General features: G+C 39.3%; 1 protein-coding gene across 2 annotated transcripts in view; it reads left to right on the forward strand.

Moving 5' to 3' along the window:
- Window positions 1-16,819, forward strand: part of CPAMD8 (C3 and PZP like alpha-2-macroglobulin domain containing 8) — a 57,532-nt gene that overhangs the window by 19,259 nt on the left and 21,454 nt on the right. For both annotated transcript variants that reach the window (XM_074808774.1, XM_074808775.1), the window contains 13 exons: window positions 3,010-3,241; window positions 3,873-4,026; window positions 4,625-4,767; window positions 5,250-5,301; window positions 5,988-6,286; window positions 6,693-6,918; window positions 7,472-7,648; window positions 10,413-10,494; window positions 12,021-12,177; window positions 12,654-12,728; window positions 14,693-14,858; window positions 15,401-15,487; window positions 16,397-16,533. In XM_074808774.1, coding sequence (XP_074664875.1) covers window positions 3,010-3,241; window positions 3,873-4,026; window positions 4,625-4,767; window positions 5,250-5,301; window positions 5,988-6,286; window positions 6,693-6,918; window positions 7,472-7,648; window positions 10,413-10,494; window positions 12,021-12,177; window positions 12,654-12,728; window positions 14,693-14,858; window positions 15,401-15,487; window positions 16,397-16,533 — 1,987 coding nt within the window. The remainder of the gene's footprint in view (window positions 1-3,009; window positions 3,242-3,872; window positions 4,027-4,624; window positions 4,768-5,249; window positions 5,302-5,987; window positions 6,287-6,692; window positions 6,919-7,471; window positions 7,649-10,412; window positions 10,495-12,020; window positions 12,178-12,653; window positions 12,729-14,692; window positions 14,859-15,400; window positions 15,488-16,396; window positions 16,534-16,819) is intronic.

The raw sequence follows: 16,819 nt of genomic DNA on the forward strand, positions 1-16,819 counted from the left end.
GTCAGTTGTGACTACATGGTGACCCACGTGTAATTCACCATGGTGTCACAAGCAGAGGAGTATCTTCAGGGAAGAAAAGCAGAAATGGTTTGGTTCAACACATTTCTAGGTTTTACTCCCTTACGGAAAGGGTGTGTCGACAGGTTATTGAAGAGCAAATGAGGATATAGGTTTGCAGTGATTAGCTACGGGGAGGAACTACTTGTTGCCTAAGCTTGCCTCTCGATACATGAATGTCAGACTGTTCTTGCAGTAAAAAGGGACTGTAAGATATAAAGTGATGATGCACTTCTAGCTCTCGGCTAAAACCTTCATATGAACCAGAATTCTATGTACCACTTGGGAGTGAGGGGTAATGGGGAATCTTGCTAGAGCTCACAGTCAAGAGGCAAGACCAGCCCCTCAGAAGTGCCAGTTTCTCTTTACAGTGGGGGATGAGTTGGGTCTGGATTTGTGTTTGGACCCTAGAGTAGTCTAGAAATGTCAGCTTCAGCAGGTGCTAGTGTTTTTCTTCATTTCCACCCCTATTCTAGCATCAACTGCTGCATATGCTTTAGTGGGAAAATGATCCCAGGGTAATATGTGTGAGGAGCTGGAGACAGAATAGCTGCTCCTGTAAATGCTGGTATAGCCTAACCATGCACGGGTGAGTATTCTATATTGATCACTTTTTAAATTGCACAGAGCCCTTCTTCCTCTTTCATCTGATGCAAGAGCATCTCCCCAAAACCTTCATTTGCTGCCAAATAAATCATGGTTCCACAACTAGAACTATAAATGAATAACCTGATAACTAATCTCTCTCAGAAACAGCACATCTAGGATAATTTGAAGCAATTATTAAAAGGCTTCTCCAGGTTCGCAAGTAAACTTCATTCTCAATAAATGATTATAAATTAAATTTGACAGGAATTGCAGCAAGTGTATTCAAATCTGTTCAATTGAGCATGAAATATGCTTTGTAGAAATACACAAAGAATTCCAGAAGTGCCCGTTTGGGCCTCAGCAAGCTGGGGCAGTTAATTATAAGTGGGAGAGTGTGGAATAAAAAGTTGCAGATTGCATTTTCTCCACTTCATTTCATTAGAAACAACTAAGTTGAGCATTCCTTGACTTCCACTCTCCTGAACAGGAAGAATTTTTTTTTTCTTCTACCAGTTACAATTATAATATACAATCCTCAAAAAGAAACAAAAGCCTAATGTCAACTTCCCAAACCAATTCTAAAAATTCCTAAAGCCTGGCTGGAGGGTCTAATGGCTGGAAATGTGTGTGTACTTTGGCCCCCCGCCCAGAAGAGTAAGTGCCCTCATGTGTGAAAATAATGTTAATGCTGGTTATGGGCTGAAATCCCAGTGGAAAGAACATCAGCTGCAACAAATTGTCCGGTTAAACAGAGTGGAATACTGCCAGTTCCGGAGCTAGGACACCCTTCTGCTTACTCTTCAGGGCTGAAGTTTATTGCAGGTACCAGCTACCTAACTCCACTTAGGATGAAGACCTAAATATTAAGAAACTAGTGTGCTTAAAAGAAGTTAAAATAACTTGGTGCTGTCAAGCCAAGTGCATTTCCCTCTGTAGTTTGAGCTGGGGAACCATGTTCATTGACCAGAGTGCCTGGAGACTGACCGAAACTAGCATGCCTATTCAAAGGCATCGTGATCTCTAGTTTTTTATCAGACTACTTGTTTTAATCCTTTTCCTACTGTAATATAAATACACAGAGCAGTATGTGATATGCTGCCTGGTTACTGACAGTTACAATAGCTTAGGCTCATTGAAAATTACAAACAGTTGATTTAGATGATGAAAGTAAAAATACTTCATTGGTGCCTAAAATGTGAATAACCTTCAGTTGAAAAGCAGTGAAAGCGCAATTCTTCGGTTTGTCCTGGATGTGAATCAGGCGGTACTGCAGTGTTGAAAGACACTGTGCTATGCTGCAGACTCACAGAGCTTATTCTGAAGACCTTGCTTTCTCGTTTTCCATGCCAACTAAGATGCACGTTGCTCTCAAAAGATTACTGAGCTAGCAGCTTGTGTATCAAGCTCTGGGGAATAAATAAGAACTTGAGAGAAAACAACCTTAGGGTGTACTCATAACTGCACCAATCATCCTGCCAGTTGAGCCATGAAATAGCTTTTGTTCTTGCTTTAGAGGAAATGTTTTCTGTTCCAGGCAAGGCCAAAGCTTCTTTGCAGGAGGGAAATAGCAAAGTCTGCAGAACAAAATTGAATTTCTATTATTATAAAGCAGGGAAGAGGATACCAGGTTTATGATATCCTGTTGTGGTATGCACAGTAAAGCTAAATACTCAGAATAGAAATTTGATTTTTAATAATTAGTTTCAGCCCTCATTGGAAAAAAATGATGTTTTTGGAAATTTTCTGAGTCATGCATTCCAAAAACCAACCAACCAACCAAAATGTTTCTGAATCAAAATAGGCTCCCCTGGACAAGCAGTTGCTGAACTTGGCATCTGGAAAATTTCTCATTTGCCCTTATGTTCAAGCAGAGTCTGCAATGTGGCAATGTATACAAGGACAATGGGGTCCAACAAAAATTACTTTTATTTCAGTAGCTGTTAAATAAATTATCGCTGAATTTATCCAGGACTTCAGTCTAGGAGTCTTTCTTTTCTTTTTTTTTTTTCTTTCTTTTTTTTTTTGACTTAGTGCAGACATTTGCCTCTAAGAAATTTGACCCTATAATGAGGCTGCAAATGCCTTATAAAGCTTTTAATCCAGTAAGAGTTTGTATGTTAGACTGTGTTTTGCAAAAGCACCTACTTGCTGTTCTGCTCCTTATAAAGGTGCATAGGTCTCAAAAAACCCGATAGAAAACATTGAGCCTTTTGTACGCTGCCTTCAAAGCAGACACTGGTGCTGTGTTGTAAGTTTGGATCTGGAGGGAATTCCCCAACATGTTTGGCTGTGTGTGCTTGAGCTTCGTTCAAAAGCGTTTCATTAACTTGATCAAGCCAAGCTATTCCCTGTTCTCTTTGGTAGTAATACGTCGGGAGAAGCCCAGCTACGTGTGGAAGTGCCAGACTCCATCACTACCTGGATAACTGAAGCTGTGGCTCTGTCTGAAGAGAAGGGGTTGGGCATTGCCAGTCAAACAGAACTGAAGACATTTAAACCTTTCTTCATCGATTTCACCTTGCCATACCACGTCATCCGGGGAGAACAGACCAAAATCCCGCTGACTGTCTACAATTATTTAGCTGTCTGTGTGGAGGTAACAGCCCTCTTTATTCCTCTTACTAAGTTACTAAATTCCAGTTTATGATCAGCATTTCCTCAGTGATCTGCAGGTTACGGTAGATAAGGTAGTAGATAAGGATAACATAGTGATAAGCTCAGCATAAATGCTTTGAACAAGATAAAAATATTGCTTTTCAATATGAATAAATGTCATTATTTGCTTTTAGCTTGAAACAACTGTAGTAGTCTGAAGAGTCTTGCAACACTTCAGAAATACAAATCTTGAAAAATGTGGGGAAGACAATTAGGAAGCTTATGCTGAACCACGGAGAAGAATTTCCTTCATAATCAGAAAAGTGCTAGCAGTATTTTATTTTGAAAGAATGTTTGGTTTTTTTTTTTTCAAGAAATCCTGTTTCCCTAGATGTTTTCTTCTCAAACTCACTATCTGTCTAGCTCCAGTAGTATCATTCTGAACTACTTGTAGAATTGCTGAGCTGAAAGTAATGCAGTCAGTCAAATAGGTTACTGGAAGATTTGAAGAATGAATAATCTGGGCATACTATGATTTTTATTAAGCATTTTGTGGCTTTCAGATTTTTCACATGTATCAATTGGTTTTGCAGCTGAAATTTGCAGTAAATGGCATTCAAAAATGTTCACAGGTCCATGTGAAGATTTCTGTTCCAAAAGGCATAAAGTTTGTTGGGCATCCTGGGAAACACCATCTGACAAGAAAGAAGTGCGTTGCCCCTGGGGAAGCTAAACCCACCTCTATCGTTTTGTCCTTCAATGAGCTTGGACTGAGCAACATCACTGGTAGTATAGAAATAAAAATAGCTTGCTGCTTGAGGGAGTTTCACAAGTGTTACTTTTTATTCCTCTTTCAGAAGAAAATTCTTATTTCCCTAGTACCCCAAAGTGGAATCGTTCATTCCACTTTCTGCCAACTTAGCTTTGCAACCTCATTTGTTTCTTAGAAACAGATTCTGTACTTGTAACGTACTGATGAGTCTGTATGAACAAACTTCAGGAGATTCTCTAGTCATCAGTTTTCCTGTGGTGTGATATGTGGTCATGTAAAGTTTGGACCTGTTACATCTCCCTGAAAAGATCAGTGGAAATTTTTAAATAAGAGAATAACAACAAATTCTGTACATTTTTCAAGCAAATAATCACAGTAAAAATTGTGCAACACTGGAAACTGGGGAAGAGTTTCTCTGTTGCCCCGTGACTGTCCAAATATTGTCCAGTTTTAGATGTGACCATTCAAATATGGAATAAAGGTAGTATGAGAGAGCTGTAATGTATTGATGTATTGTTAATCAGCTGTATCTAATCAGTTTAGATCTTCACTTGAACTCCTGAAGATCTTCCTATCTCAAAATCTCTGCTTGTCTTCCCTTCTGTTTCTTAGCAAAAGCTTTTGCTTATGGTGGAACTAGTTGCTGTCAGGATGGGATGCAGACCTTAAAGAATGGCAAGCACTCAGAGGACAATTATATGGACAAAAGGACCCCGGTGGGAGTGGATTATGTTCGCAGTAGTGTGATTATTGAGGTAAGAAAATATGAATTTGTAATAATTCAGGAAACAAAATTATAAATGCTTGGGCAAATCATGGAAGTTTTTAGGTAGTTAATCAAATGTAAATGGTTCTATAAGAATCTTCAAGTTGATTTATAGTATGTTTATGATGACTGGAAATAATCAATTTTAGTGGTACATGTACAGAAAGAGCCCACTTGATTCCAAGTTCATGCTGGTGAATCTTCAATACTGTCAGAAGAAAAAAGGGATAGAAATTTTATCAGATAAGCTTGCTCGGTTAATCTTAAGAAATATGCTGTGATGTGAGATTCACTGGTAGTGGTTAGCATATCTGTAGTTAACAGAATACATTGTAAGAACTTTTCTATAAAGGATATAAAACACTGTACAGTAGCAAAATATTATTTCTGTATTTTGTAAGTAAAACTGAATAGCTGTTACTGCTAATCCAAGCACTACGTTTTTATTTATGGATTTCTGTCTTTATATAGCCAGAGGGACTGTCCAGAGAATACACCTATAGTGTGTTCTTCTGCCCAAATGGTAAGTTCATTATTCAAATGAGATATTAAGTTTGTTTGATTTAGTTATAAATAGAAATGTGTGGCTTCATCTCATGGAAAAAAAAAAAAAATTAAAAAAATCTTTGTTTCCATTTCTCTGTGATCGATGAGTTATGGTGTGTAGGAGGAACTTTTGAATAGAGTCTTTCTTACCTGGCTGGCTAATTATGAATTTGTTCTAACTGTCCAAGTGATTTCTGGAAATGGCAATTAAATTCCTTTACTTTATGAAACAGTTTAAGTATTCAGCACTGTGGACAGTAACTGTGACTGTACTATATTTTCAGTTGATGTTTTAAAATTCAGTTCTGGAATCAGTATGTCCTTTCTGCCTGAGATTTGGATAGCTCAAAGTTGGCTCCAGGAGCTAAACAGAGATGCTTTTGACCACTAGATTAGAACTGAAAAATCACTCACAGACTTCATAAGAAATCCAGCTGAGCAGTTTGAATTGAAGGATCTTCTGTATTGGAAGAGGGGTATGAATAGAAGATGGAAAGAAACATCCACATGTACTTTTATAGTTTGTTTAAGAGAAGCTGGAAAAAAGAACATGTACTTAGGAAAGGTCTGTTTGTTTAAATTTTAGTAGTTAGCTATGGGTTATTTCTGAAGTTTGTTATCTAAGCTCTAATTCTTACAACATTCCATTATTTTTCTGACTAGAGAAAATACACATTTCTACACCTAATAAATATGAGTACCAGTACATGCAGAAACCTGCCCAGATGACACACTTTGACATTGCTGTGAAAGCACACAATGATGCTCACCTGGCCTTGTCCTCTGGTCCACATGACATGGCAGAGATGACTGAGATTGTTATTGGTGGACATCAAAATACTAAAACATGGATTTCTGTAAGCAAAATGGGTGAGCCGGTGGCCAGCAGGGACACAGCTGGTATCCTCTCCTGGGATGAATTCCGCAGCTTCTGGATCAGCTGGAAAAATGGAATTATCCAGGTAGTGAATTTATCTATGTAATGGTCTGGAAGTCTCTTGCTTTCTTATTTAGAGTTTGAGCACACATACAGCAGATTTTCCTTAGACTTGTGGTAGAAGGTGAAAGCTCCGTTCCTGTTGTTTTTTCCATATTAAGGCTGTTTCTATATCAGGCTGTTTTAAACAGAACATATCTCCTTGCCACAGTACGTTCTCAGGACCTCAGTCTTCGATGGTTTTAGTGCTAAATGTGCTAAAGGCCTTGGAGGTCAAGCCTGTGGAATTCTCATTCAACTTCCTTGGATTGTTTTGTGGGTGGGAAAGAGAAAGGTACTGGGCCATCTACAGTGTTCTCTGATGCACGCATCTGTTACTAGGCTTCATATGTGTCGGTTCTCAGAACTGCATGGTTTTTTATTCCTTTCAGGTTGGCCATGGTACTCGAGTGCTAAATGAGTCTATTATTGTGGAGTGGACAGTCCCCAAACAGCTTGAGGTGAAGTACATTGGCTTTTCCACAGGCTGGGGGTCAATGGGAGAGTTTAAAATTTGGAGAAAAGAAGAGACTGATGAAAATCACAATGAAGCGTTTACTCTTGGAGTTCCCCACAACATAATTCCAGGATCAGAAAGAGCTACGGCTTCAATAATAGGTATCAATTATGAGGAGGTATCACTAGGTACCAGTTATCAAATATGAAGAGATACTCCAGCTGTTACTTGCCTCTGACCAGTATTTGAGTAATACACACCAGATAAGATAGTCATAGGCAGATATAAAAGTATATGCTGCTTAATTCTGGGACAACTAATTGCTTGGGGTGTTTTTGTCACTTGTTTGAACCCTGTTTGAGTTGACAGTGACTTGATAGCATCTGAGGGCTTTGCAGAGGCACTGTCAGAATTCACAGTATTCATTTCATAATCATCATAATCACAAATTGTGCTGTGTTCTAAACTAGTAGTCTAAATTGGGGAGTCATGGATAATCACACTCTGAAATGTGAAATTCCTTTATTCCAGCAAGAGCATGAAGGGCTAAGACTTAACATTTGAGGGACTTAGAACTTATGATACAGTTTATTTAAGCTGACTGTGTGTAGCTAGTAGAAATTAGTGTAGTCTGGTGGGTTTTAATCATAAGACATCAAAAGGAAGTAAAGCATAATTCCTTGATACTGAACACATCACCTCTTTTTCAAACAGGAGATGTGATGGGTCCTACGTTGAACAACTTGGACAATCTTTTGCGATTACCATTTGGATGTGGGGAGCAGAACATGATCCATTTTGCTCCTAATGTTTTTGTCCTGAAATATCTGCAGAAAACCAAACAACTCAGTCATGAGGTGGAGAGTGAAGCTACTGATTACCTTGTTCAAGGTAACTCATTACACCTACAATTTATAGAAGGAGAAAAGGCTTGTAAGTTAGAAGAGAGTTTTACTAGTACTATGTTGTACTTTCTAATCAAGAGTATCCCAACTGATGAGAATTCATCATTTCTTGTAGATGATCTCACAGGTTAACAGATTTTGACAGCAAGATGTTTTCCCTTGATATGTAGCCAGTGTTTCAATAACTCCTAGTTTGCTTATTGATTTATATTTTATCTTTTTTTTTCCTTAAGCAGCTTATTTCTACGTTTAAACATTTCAGAAAGTCAAGGAAAATTAAATTTAGTCAAAATCTGTATATTTAGGTTTTTTGCCTTATTCATAAATTCTTTCCAGTCCTTTAGTCACTGCATGGCTCTTCTCTGAACTTTCCTTTTTTAACAGTATTTTCTTAGTAACAGTATACCCCAAATCAAAAGTTAGTATTCAGAGTAGTTAACCTAGAGCCATATAACGAAGGCTTTTATCTGTCCTTTCAGTGTTCTCCCCTATGTCACTAAACAGCTCAAAGCAACCTATCTTTTTATGCACTGTTTTTCTCAGCATTTGTTTGGGAAGAGCCACGTGTAAAATAGTTTTATAACTAAATACAATTCTCAGGACAAGTAAGAATTCAGAGATCGTTAAAAACAAGAGTGACCCAAAGGGACAAAGCTGTCTTGGGTATGAGTCAGACAATAGTCATGTCATGAAATCAGAGGTGACAGGATTAGGTGGTTCTCCTCTGAAAATATAAATATAAAATGTAATATGTAATATATTTCTTGTATTCAGCAGCAAAAGCCCAGTGCTGCTTTCTTTGCCTGGCTACAGTTGTTTCACTTGTAATTTTTTTGTGCTTGCTGATAGCAGTAAGACAAAGGCATTTTTTTAATAGTCCATGTCAGTGTCTCCTTTGCAATATCATTTGCTTTTGTTTTCTTTTTACGAATCTGCAAACCTTCCAGGTTTTTGGCTCCAACCTCTGCCTGCTAATTAACCCTTGCAGAAGAAATCCTCAAGAGTTTTAAACTTTTCTGTGTTTATTGGAGCCCTGCCAAGTATAAGGTTTAGATGGGAAAGTCTGTTTGCTCACTCTAGGCTTTTGTGACTTACCAAGCCAGAAAACTTTTTCATCACTTAGTCATCTGTCACAGAAAGTGCTGATACCCAACAATTCCCATATATTCCCTAATCTCTAGAAGTGGCCTGAGCTAAACTAGTCAGTAATTTTTCTACTTTCCCACAATGCAGTTCTACAAAAGCAGGTGAACAGGTGAAAACTAGAAAGGTGAACCTCTCCAGTGAGTCCAAGCATCTAGAGGAGTGTTTAGAAAACAGAAGATTTCAGAAGAGGAAGCAAAACATAAAGTCTGTGCCACTATCAACCTAGCAAGCAAAGAAGAATAAATGTAAGAGCAATGAAGCATAAGTCAACTCAAAATGAACATTCAAATAAAAGCACAGAAAATAAAACTGATACAAAAATAGAAGTACTTAATTTGCCCATCTAACACATTGGAAATGAACACTTAGGAGCAATTTAAAGGAGAAAGTGCTCAGTAGTAAATTGTATCTGAGGCCTATGTAGAAGAAAAGCAAGCTAATTTAATGTAACAGCTATTATTTGGAGGAAGAAAAAAAAAAACGCTGTTACCTACACTTTCTGCCACATACTTGTATATATCCCACAACTCCCAGACAAAGATGCTTTTACTGCAAGAGTGTCTAGGACTTTGTTCCTCCCATTTTTCATACCATGTTATCTGCATTTCCTGTGAGCACTGGAAGGCTATAGAGCAACAGGAAAAAGTGTAGGAGTCATGGGCAGCCCTTACTTGTGGAGCTGACTGTATCTAGAGAGGTCAACAAAGAAACTTCGCCTCCGGAAATGAAAAAGTAATCCATTCCCATAAAAATGTCCTGCAGTGTGGAATAAAACATCTATTCATATGTCAGGGAATTAAGCAGGCACTAAATGTCTTTGACTTCTTACAGGTTTGACATATCTCTGTCTCAGGAATACCCATTCGGAAGCGTTTGATTCCAGTGGGTGTTTAAGAGCTTTTTCAAAGTGTCTATTCTGTATTCCTCACTACAGAGGCTTGGAGTGCTTTGTTAGGATGGGCGGTTCATGGTTAGAAGGCAAACAGGTTTGAGAAGCAAATTATTTTCCTAATAGGAAGAGCATTTTGACTATCTTCGTTTTCAGTCTCAAAAGACATTCCAGTAGAGAATTGTTGTCTTCAGCATTCAACTTGCTAATAATTGTTGTCTAAAACAAGCCTTATAAGACAGCCCTAGTAGTTAGGAAGTGTTCATATACATTAAGATCACAGCTGTTATTGTCACGTCACGTTTAGTTGTCCCAGGCAACAGCTTTGGAGAAAAGTCCAGTTGTATTGTTAAAGGAAAAAAAACTTCATCTGCATCATGCTTTCAGGAAAATGGAAGGAGAATGGCTGTATGCTTAAGTCAAAATCTTTCTTTTAATACTGCACCTTTTCAGAGGGATATCAAATTTTTAACATTTCTACTGGCCAAAATGCAGGAGTTATAGTCTTATAGATGTTATCCTGAATGGATTTCTGAATAAGCTACAGTGTATGGACACAGAGCTGGCTCTATCACTCTCAGCAAAATAAGAGGTTGCCTCGAGCAGCAGAATCCCTTACACTAGTGCCAGATGGTCTGAGTCTTCATTCACTTTAAATACTTGTTTTTCTCTGTGTGAGGATTTTGGACTCCCCCAATTCTTTTGTGACTTCCAGGCTACCAGCGCCAGCTGACCTACAAGAGACAAGATGGTTCATACAGCGCTTTTGGCGAGAGGGATTCCTCGGGGAGTATGTGGTGAGTTGCTATTTAAAACAGAGTTAGAAAATTCAGTGTTTGCTAAATGGGAAAAATACACAATTGGCAAGGAAAGAAGAGTAATTTTCCAGCTTCCATCATGGTATTGCACACAGTGGAGAATAGAAATAATAGTGTCTATAGACTTACTGTTTCAATGCTGCTGAGTGTTCATACTACATTAGTAGGTGTATTGTAGTTGTTTCAAGACTCAGGGGCAGTTAAGATAGTCATATCTACTAATATGTCCAGGCTTTAGGCACAGACGCTATAGTTAAGGATCGCATTTGGTCTACTGGAATTGGAGCAGCAATGTAGGGAGCATTTAAGCACCTGATTCCACTAGGGAATAGAGCTTCACCTGAAGCATGTGCACAGAAACTTGCTCTCTCTAGAAGCGGCAGAGGCTTCTACCAGGGTAGAAGGAAACCAACCCAAAAAACCCCAAAGAAGTCTTTCTCCCAACTGCTTTATATCCCCTCATGGATGAAATGGAATGGGATGGATTTATGCCCTGAGAATTAAGTGCAGGACCTTTCAGAGTCAAACAATATGAGAGCCAGAAATTATGAAACTGAGAAATCGGCTCATCTCACTAATGTCCCCCTCAGGAAACCATGGCCTTTAAGGTTGTACGTTACATCACATTAGTGTGTTAGTTGAGTACAATGTCTCAGATGTAGTAGATACTTGTCTTCATTCATTTGCTTGTGCTGTTATTTGGCTTCTCCATCTGCTCTGTATTTTGCTTTAAACTGATTTTCTTCATGAACTCATCTGAGGGGAAGTACCACTTCTATGATGATGCTGCCTCACTGTTTCTAAGATAGTAAACTTTTATCTCGGATCTGGCATCTCCCAGTCCCTAGATGTAAAATATGGTGACACAGAATTACTTAACACTTGAAAAATCCCCTGCCAGGCAGCATGCTTTCTACCCTCCCATTCCTCAGAGGCTTGTAAAATGAATGATTCAATCTCCCAAAGCTGGCCAGGGTTCGCACTTGTTGCATGTCAGAGGTTTAGAATTCCAAAAACACTTCTGTTGCTTTCTTAAGTCTTAATTCTGTATAAAGTCTAACAGAGCCTCAGACTTTAGCAGTGGGTCTGGATTTCTCTTTTTTTAGTTAGGACAGTAACAAAATTGGAAAACTTACTCCTCTTTTCTTTACAAATAATTCCATATTTATAAGGCTATTGATTCTTCATATAAACGCTTTAATAATTTAGGTGGCAGATGAGCACCTATAAAAGGGAACTGAATTTCAGAGTGTGTCATAACTAAGACAAACGTATCTTCCAGTTATACTTTTCAACTTAATTTGTTGACCCTTAATCCTGCTCTTCTCCAGAAGTTTGGACAGTGTTCAGGTGCTTTTATGTGCCACTAATTTTTTTTAACAATACTTAGTGTTTTCCCAACAAGATTTTTAAAATTTGTGCTTTCTAAGAATGTTGTTTTCCCCTTACTGATACATTATTCTGAATTTGTTTTCTCAGTAAAGATGATAAATTCGTATTTACAGGCTAACAGCTTTTGTCCTCAAGTCCTTTGCACAGTCTCGCGGGTTTATTTTCATTGACCCAAAAGAACTAACAGCTGCCAAAGACTGGATCATCCAGCATCAGAAAGAAGATGGCTCTTTTCCTGCTATGGGCAGGATACTAAATAAGGACATTCAGGTAAAAACTATACAGACTTAAAATCATGCAATAGGTGCATTTTTGAAGTTGTTATCAAAGCATGAATTCATGCAGTTTCCTTATGCCTAATATGAATGTTGCACTTGAAAGGCTAGAATAGCAAAGGACGAACAAGGAAAATTTCAGTTTAAAAAAAAAAAAGGACCGTATCTGTGTGCTGTCCCATGAGAATGGAAAGCAAGATGTTAAGTCTTGCAAAACACTTGAGAGTCATGTCTTGGAGTATGAAGTTATGTGCACTGAGTGTGTTCTCAGGCTATTGCTAGGGAAGGAAGCTACAATGTTGGGTTGGATTCCTTAATTTTGTACTCCTTTTGTGCAAAGGAAAAGAAGTTCTGTGATGCCACAGCTTCTCTTACAGATACAACATATTCTTTGTCTTTCTTCAAGAGTCTCTTTATCCAGTATCCTTTTCTCTAGTTTTCATGCAATGGTTTGTGTTTGTTGCCCTCCAGGGTGGAATCCATGGTAAGATCTCCCTGACAGCTTATGTGGTTGCATCTCTTCTGGAAACAGGAGTAACTTCTGAGGTAACAAAAACTTAGTTAAAATAGCTCTCACGTTCTACATATTCTAAAAGTTCTATTATTTTTTTAAACTTGATTTTACTGCTGTTCACTACCAAAGGTTCTGTGCTCACTAGAATGATAGCATCCAGGTAACAGAGGCTGTTGGAAAGCCTTGACCTTGTTCTGAAGTTATTCAGGGTGATTTCCCATCTTTCAACCATCAGCTCAAGGATTATTCTACCAGAGCAAAACTCTTCCCTGCACCCCCATCCCCCAACATCTCCCAGAAATGGCTGCAAAAAATGTTTTCTGCCTTGTAATTTCAAGGTGCGATTGCAGCCTATGCAGGTACTGGTAGCTTGCCTGTATATACTCAAAAACTCTTTAACTAGCTTAGTGCTAACAGCAGTTTAACTAGGGCTGCATAGGCTTCAGGGATCCAGAAAACTTTTGCGGTCTGCCTCTGCTACAGTGGCCAAAATGCTACTGCTATTAGATTACAGTATCTTTGGAGAGCTGTGCTCCTGTAATGTGCTGGATTGAGGACTCTGGAGAAAAATGTTTCTCTTCTTTGTAATGAGACAGAACAGGAATACTACAGAAAAAAGAATAGCTATGTAGGAACACGCAATTATGCTGAATAATTTTTGAAGTAGAAAAAAAATCACTGCCAGTACAATGGGCATTTTAGATTCCTTCTTAAAGCTCGTGGTAAAAACAGTGCTCCTCTCCTGGGTTGTATTTTTGCCTGCACGCCATTTCACTAGAATGGACGTGCTCAGACATCGTAGTTAAACATTCCCACTAACTGTGACTGGGAGAATGTCCCCCTGCAGATGCGCTGAGCAGGTCATGAATACAGCTCTTCACCTGCTCTTCAACAGCCAAGGGCGAGTGGTGGTGGGCGAGTACGTCTGTACAGGTAGAACTGGAAGTTCAAACAGGAGGTGTAGTGGATATTGCAGCATGTCTTGGTGATCTGCACTTGAACAAAAGGATTGCCCATTCAGGCAAAATCCAGTGATTTTTATGGAGATTTTGAAGCAGCCAGTGCAAAGAGCAGCATCTACAGAAACTCTGTGATAATCTCAGCACTTCTGATGGCATCCCTGTAGAGCTTGGAGAGTGAGACCCTGCTGCTGCTGCAAGCAGATATCCCCTAGCCCCCAGTTCTTGTTGGAGTGAAAGGCCTTCAACCTTATTAAAATTTTTTTAAAAAATGAATTAGAAAATTCACCAGTGCTCATAGAGTAACTTTCTGCCTCCCTGTCCGCCGTGTCCCCCCTCTGAGAAGTGATGTGATGCTCTCTCTGGGCTGCTGTGTGTCAAGACAGCCATAGCGTTTTTATTTGCTGGAAGTGCAGTTTATGTGGATCTAATGGTTTTCCTAGAGGAGATTTGCAAGTGTTACTAATGATCTTAGCTAGGAAATGAGGAAGGGGAAGGTTAGTGCCACAGGGAAATCAAAGGAAACCAAATTACATCAAGTCCAATTAAATTGTTTCTATAAATTATCAGAGCCACGTTCCTACATGGTGAGGTCATTGAGGGAGTTAATAAAACATGTTTGTTGGCTGCAGGGACCCCTGGGAACCTTGGCCTTTATTATCCTCTGGCGTCTGCTAGACGCTCCAGAGTGTCAGGAACACAATCAAACATACAGTAGAGAGCTCGCTTCTGCTCTGTTCATCTGCTGCCTTGCAGGGGCATGAAATTTCTTCAGCTTTAGGGGGGAATAAATGTGTCTCAGTGTTAGTCTGGATCATTCTTGCTATGCAAATTGCTCCTTTTTTTGAATTTGTGATGCATGGCTTTTCTTAAGGAAAGAAAAGCGTTAATGTCATTCTGCATAGAGCAAAATAAATCTTTCCTAGTATGTTGTTTGGGGTTTTTTTAATGGACACAAAGTAATGAGAAATAAAATGATTCTAACTTCTGAGGTATAGAGGCTGGTAATATGTCTGGGCTCTTTCCCCTAAATATAGGAAGAAAGAACAGCTGTTGACAAAGCAAAACACTTCTTAGAGTCCAACTTGTATTCAGCAGAAGACCCCTACACTACTGCCTTGACTGCATATGCCCTGACACTGCTACACAGTCCCTCTGCTGCTGTGACGCTGCGGAAAATGAACAGCATGGCTATTACACAAGGTACTGTCCTCCCGGGGCCAGCCCGGCAGTCCCTGCACTGGCCATCCTCTTACAGCAACAAGCAAGTAGCCCTTGCAGCTTGAATGCTGTATTTGAGTTCCTGGAGAGGATAGAGCCTGTGAGAGGAGGTCTTCCTCACGGCACAACCTGACCTTGTAAGGCAAGAGTTTTCCTGATTCTCTGTAGAGAGGGCTGAGTACCTTAGTTCCACCACGCACGCAGCTGCTGCTGAAGGAAGGCAAATGTACCAGAGGCTCTGCAGCGCCTTTCCTGTCGATATGACAGAGTTTGCCTTGTCCCTGATGGTGTATTTTAATCCAAAATCCAAGAATTACCTAATTTGTCATAGTGAGACATCTTTGGAATTGCAAAGGGAGCCTCTTGCCCAAGGGATGCTTGTCTAAAAGGAGAGACAGTGAAGTTCAGGGCATGAATCTGTTCTTGAGTCAATGCAAAACTAGAGTTTGATTCTTCCCATACACAGAGGCTTAGCTGCAGTCCTGCTGTAGTAATGTACATATTCCACTGTCCTATTTTTCTAGATGGCTTTACACACTGGAGCTTGACAGGAACTCTTGTTACTGATGAAGATACCTTCATGGGATTTAATGATGGTCTCTCTCAATCAGGTACTTGTACTGCAAAGACAGAGATAAGGGAACTGACCACATGTATTCTACCAAACTGTTTATATAATACAAAGTATTCTGAAAATGGCAGTTGGTCAGGGCCAGGATCCGGATGAAATGAGAGCTAGTAAAAGGCAGGTAACGTTACACTGAAAGAGCTGGTTAAGAGCAAATGACAGAGCTAGATGTGGTCAAGACAGGACTGTCTTTCCAGTCCCAGCTATCTCACCATTTTTCACTCCAGTATTATAAAGACAGTGAGTGATACAGAAGCGTGAGAGCCATATGGGAGTCCATCAGGGGGGAATCGTTTGAAATGGGCATCTGAGAGAAGTCAAATACATTTAATTTGAGAGTTGTTGAGCTTTGTATTTTTAAATGGACCTTGGGATTGTGTATTCAGCTTTTATTGGCAGTCGCTGACATTTCAGCTGATTTCCTAGACTTTAAGTACCAAAGCCACTACAACAGTGAATGATGCTGTAATTTTCAAGTCCCTTAAAGCCACTGACTCTTCTGATATGATGTAGGTGCACCAATGTACAGGAGGGATCTAACTGGATATTGTATGAAAATCTCTAGGACAGAAATGCAGTATGGCAGCAGCAAGGTAGAACTGGAGTGGGAGAGAAATTACTGATGGGATACAATCAAGTAGAAAGAGATTATTTATTGTGTGAAGGAAAGAGCTTATGCTGGAAGCAGAGATATCTTTGAAAGGTGATGCATCTAGGGTCCAGACATCTTTTAACTTCATTTTTCTCTTCCTGTGTGTACTTTGACAGACTCTTAACGTTTCTGTTTCAGTTAATGAGTATTCATAGAACTATCTCTAGACCTGCCCGAATTCTTACATCTTTGTGGTATTCTGATTTTTTTTAGATGTTTTTTTCTTCCCCTCTCTTTCAGTTGTTTCTGCAGAAGTGGAGATGACATCTTATGCCCTTTTGACATACACACTCCTAGGAGACGTGGCCTCTGCGCTCCCAGTAGTAAAATGGCTTTCACAGCAAAGGAATGCACTTGGAGGATTCTCATCTACTCAGGTGGGCTGCCTCTGAAAAAGGTAGCTTCAGTGCAAGCATAATCAATTGTAGAAATCCATTGATTCAGGAATGGTTAATGCAGAGTTTCCATCTAGTCTAGATAGAAACTTTCTGTGTCCTGACAAGAAGAAAAACTTTCCAGTGCTCTTTATTTCTTTCTTCTCAGACTGATAATTTGAAAGGAACCTAGACTTTGTCCTTGCAGATGCCTTTGACAGCAAAAGTGAACAAAACCTGATATTTCTTTTGCTATCTGAATTAATAGGGAAGATTCTGCTACTAGAAG

The sequence above is a fragment of the Strix aluco genome, chromosome 29 (genome assembly GCF_031877795.1).
Source record: "Strix aluco isolate bStrAlu1 chromosome 29, bStrAlu1.hap1, whole genome shotgun sequence".
NCBI lineage: Eukaryota > Metazoa > Chordata > Aves > Strigiformes > Strigidae > Strix > Strix aluco.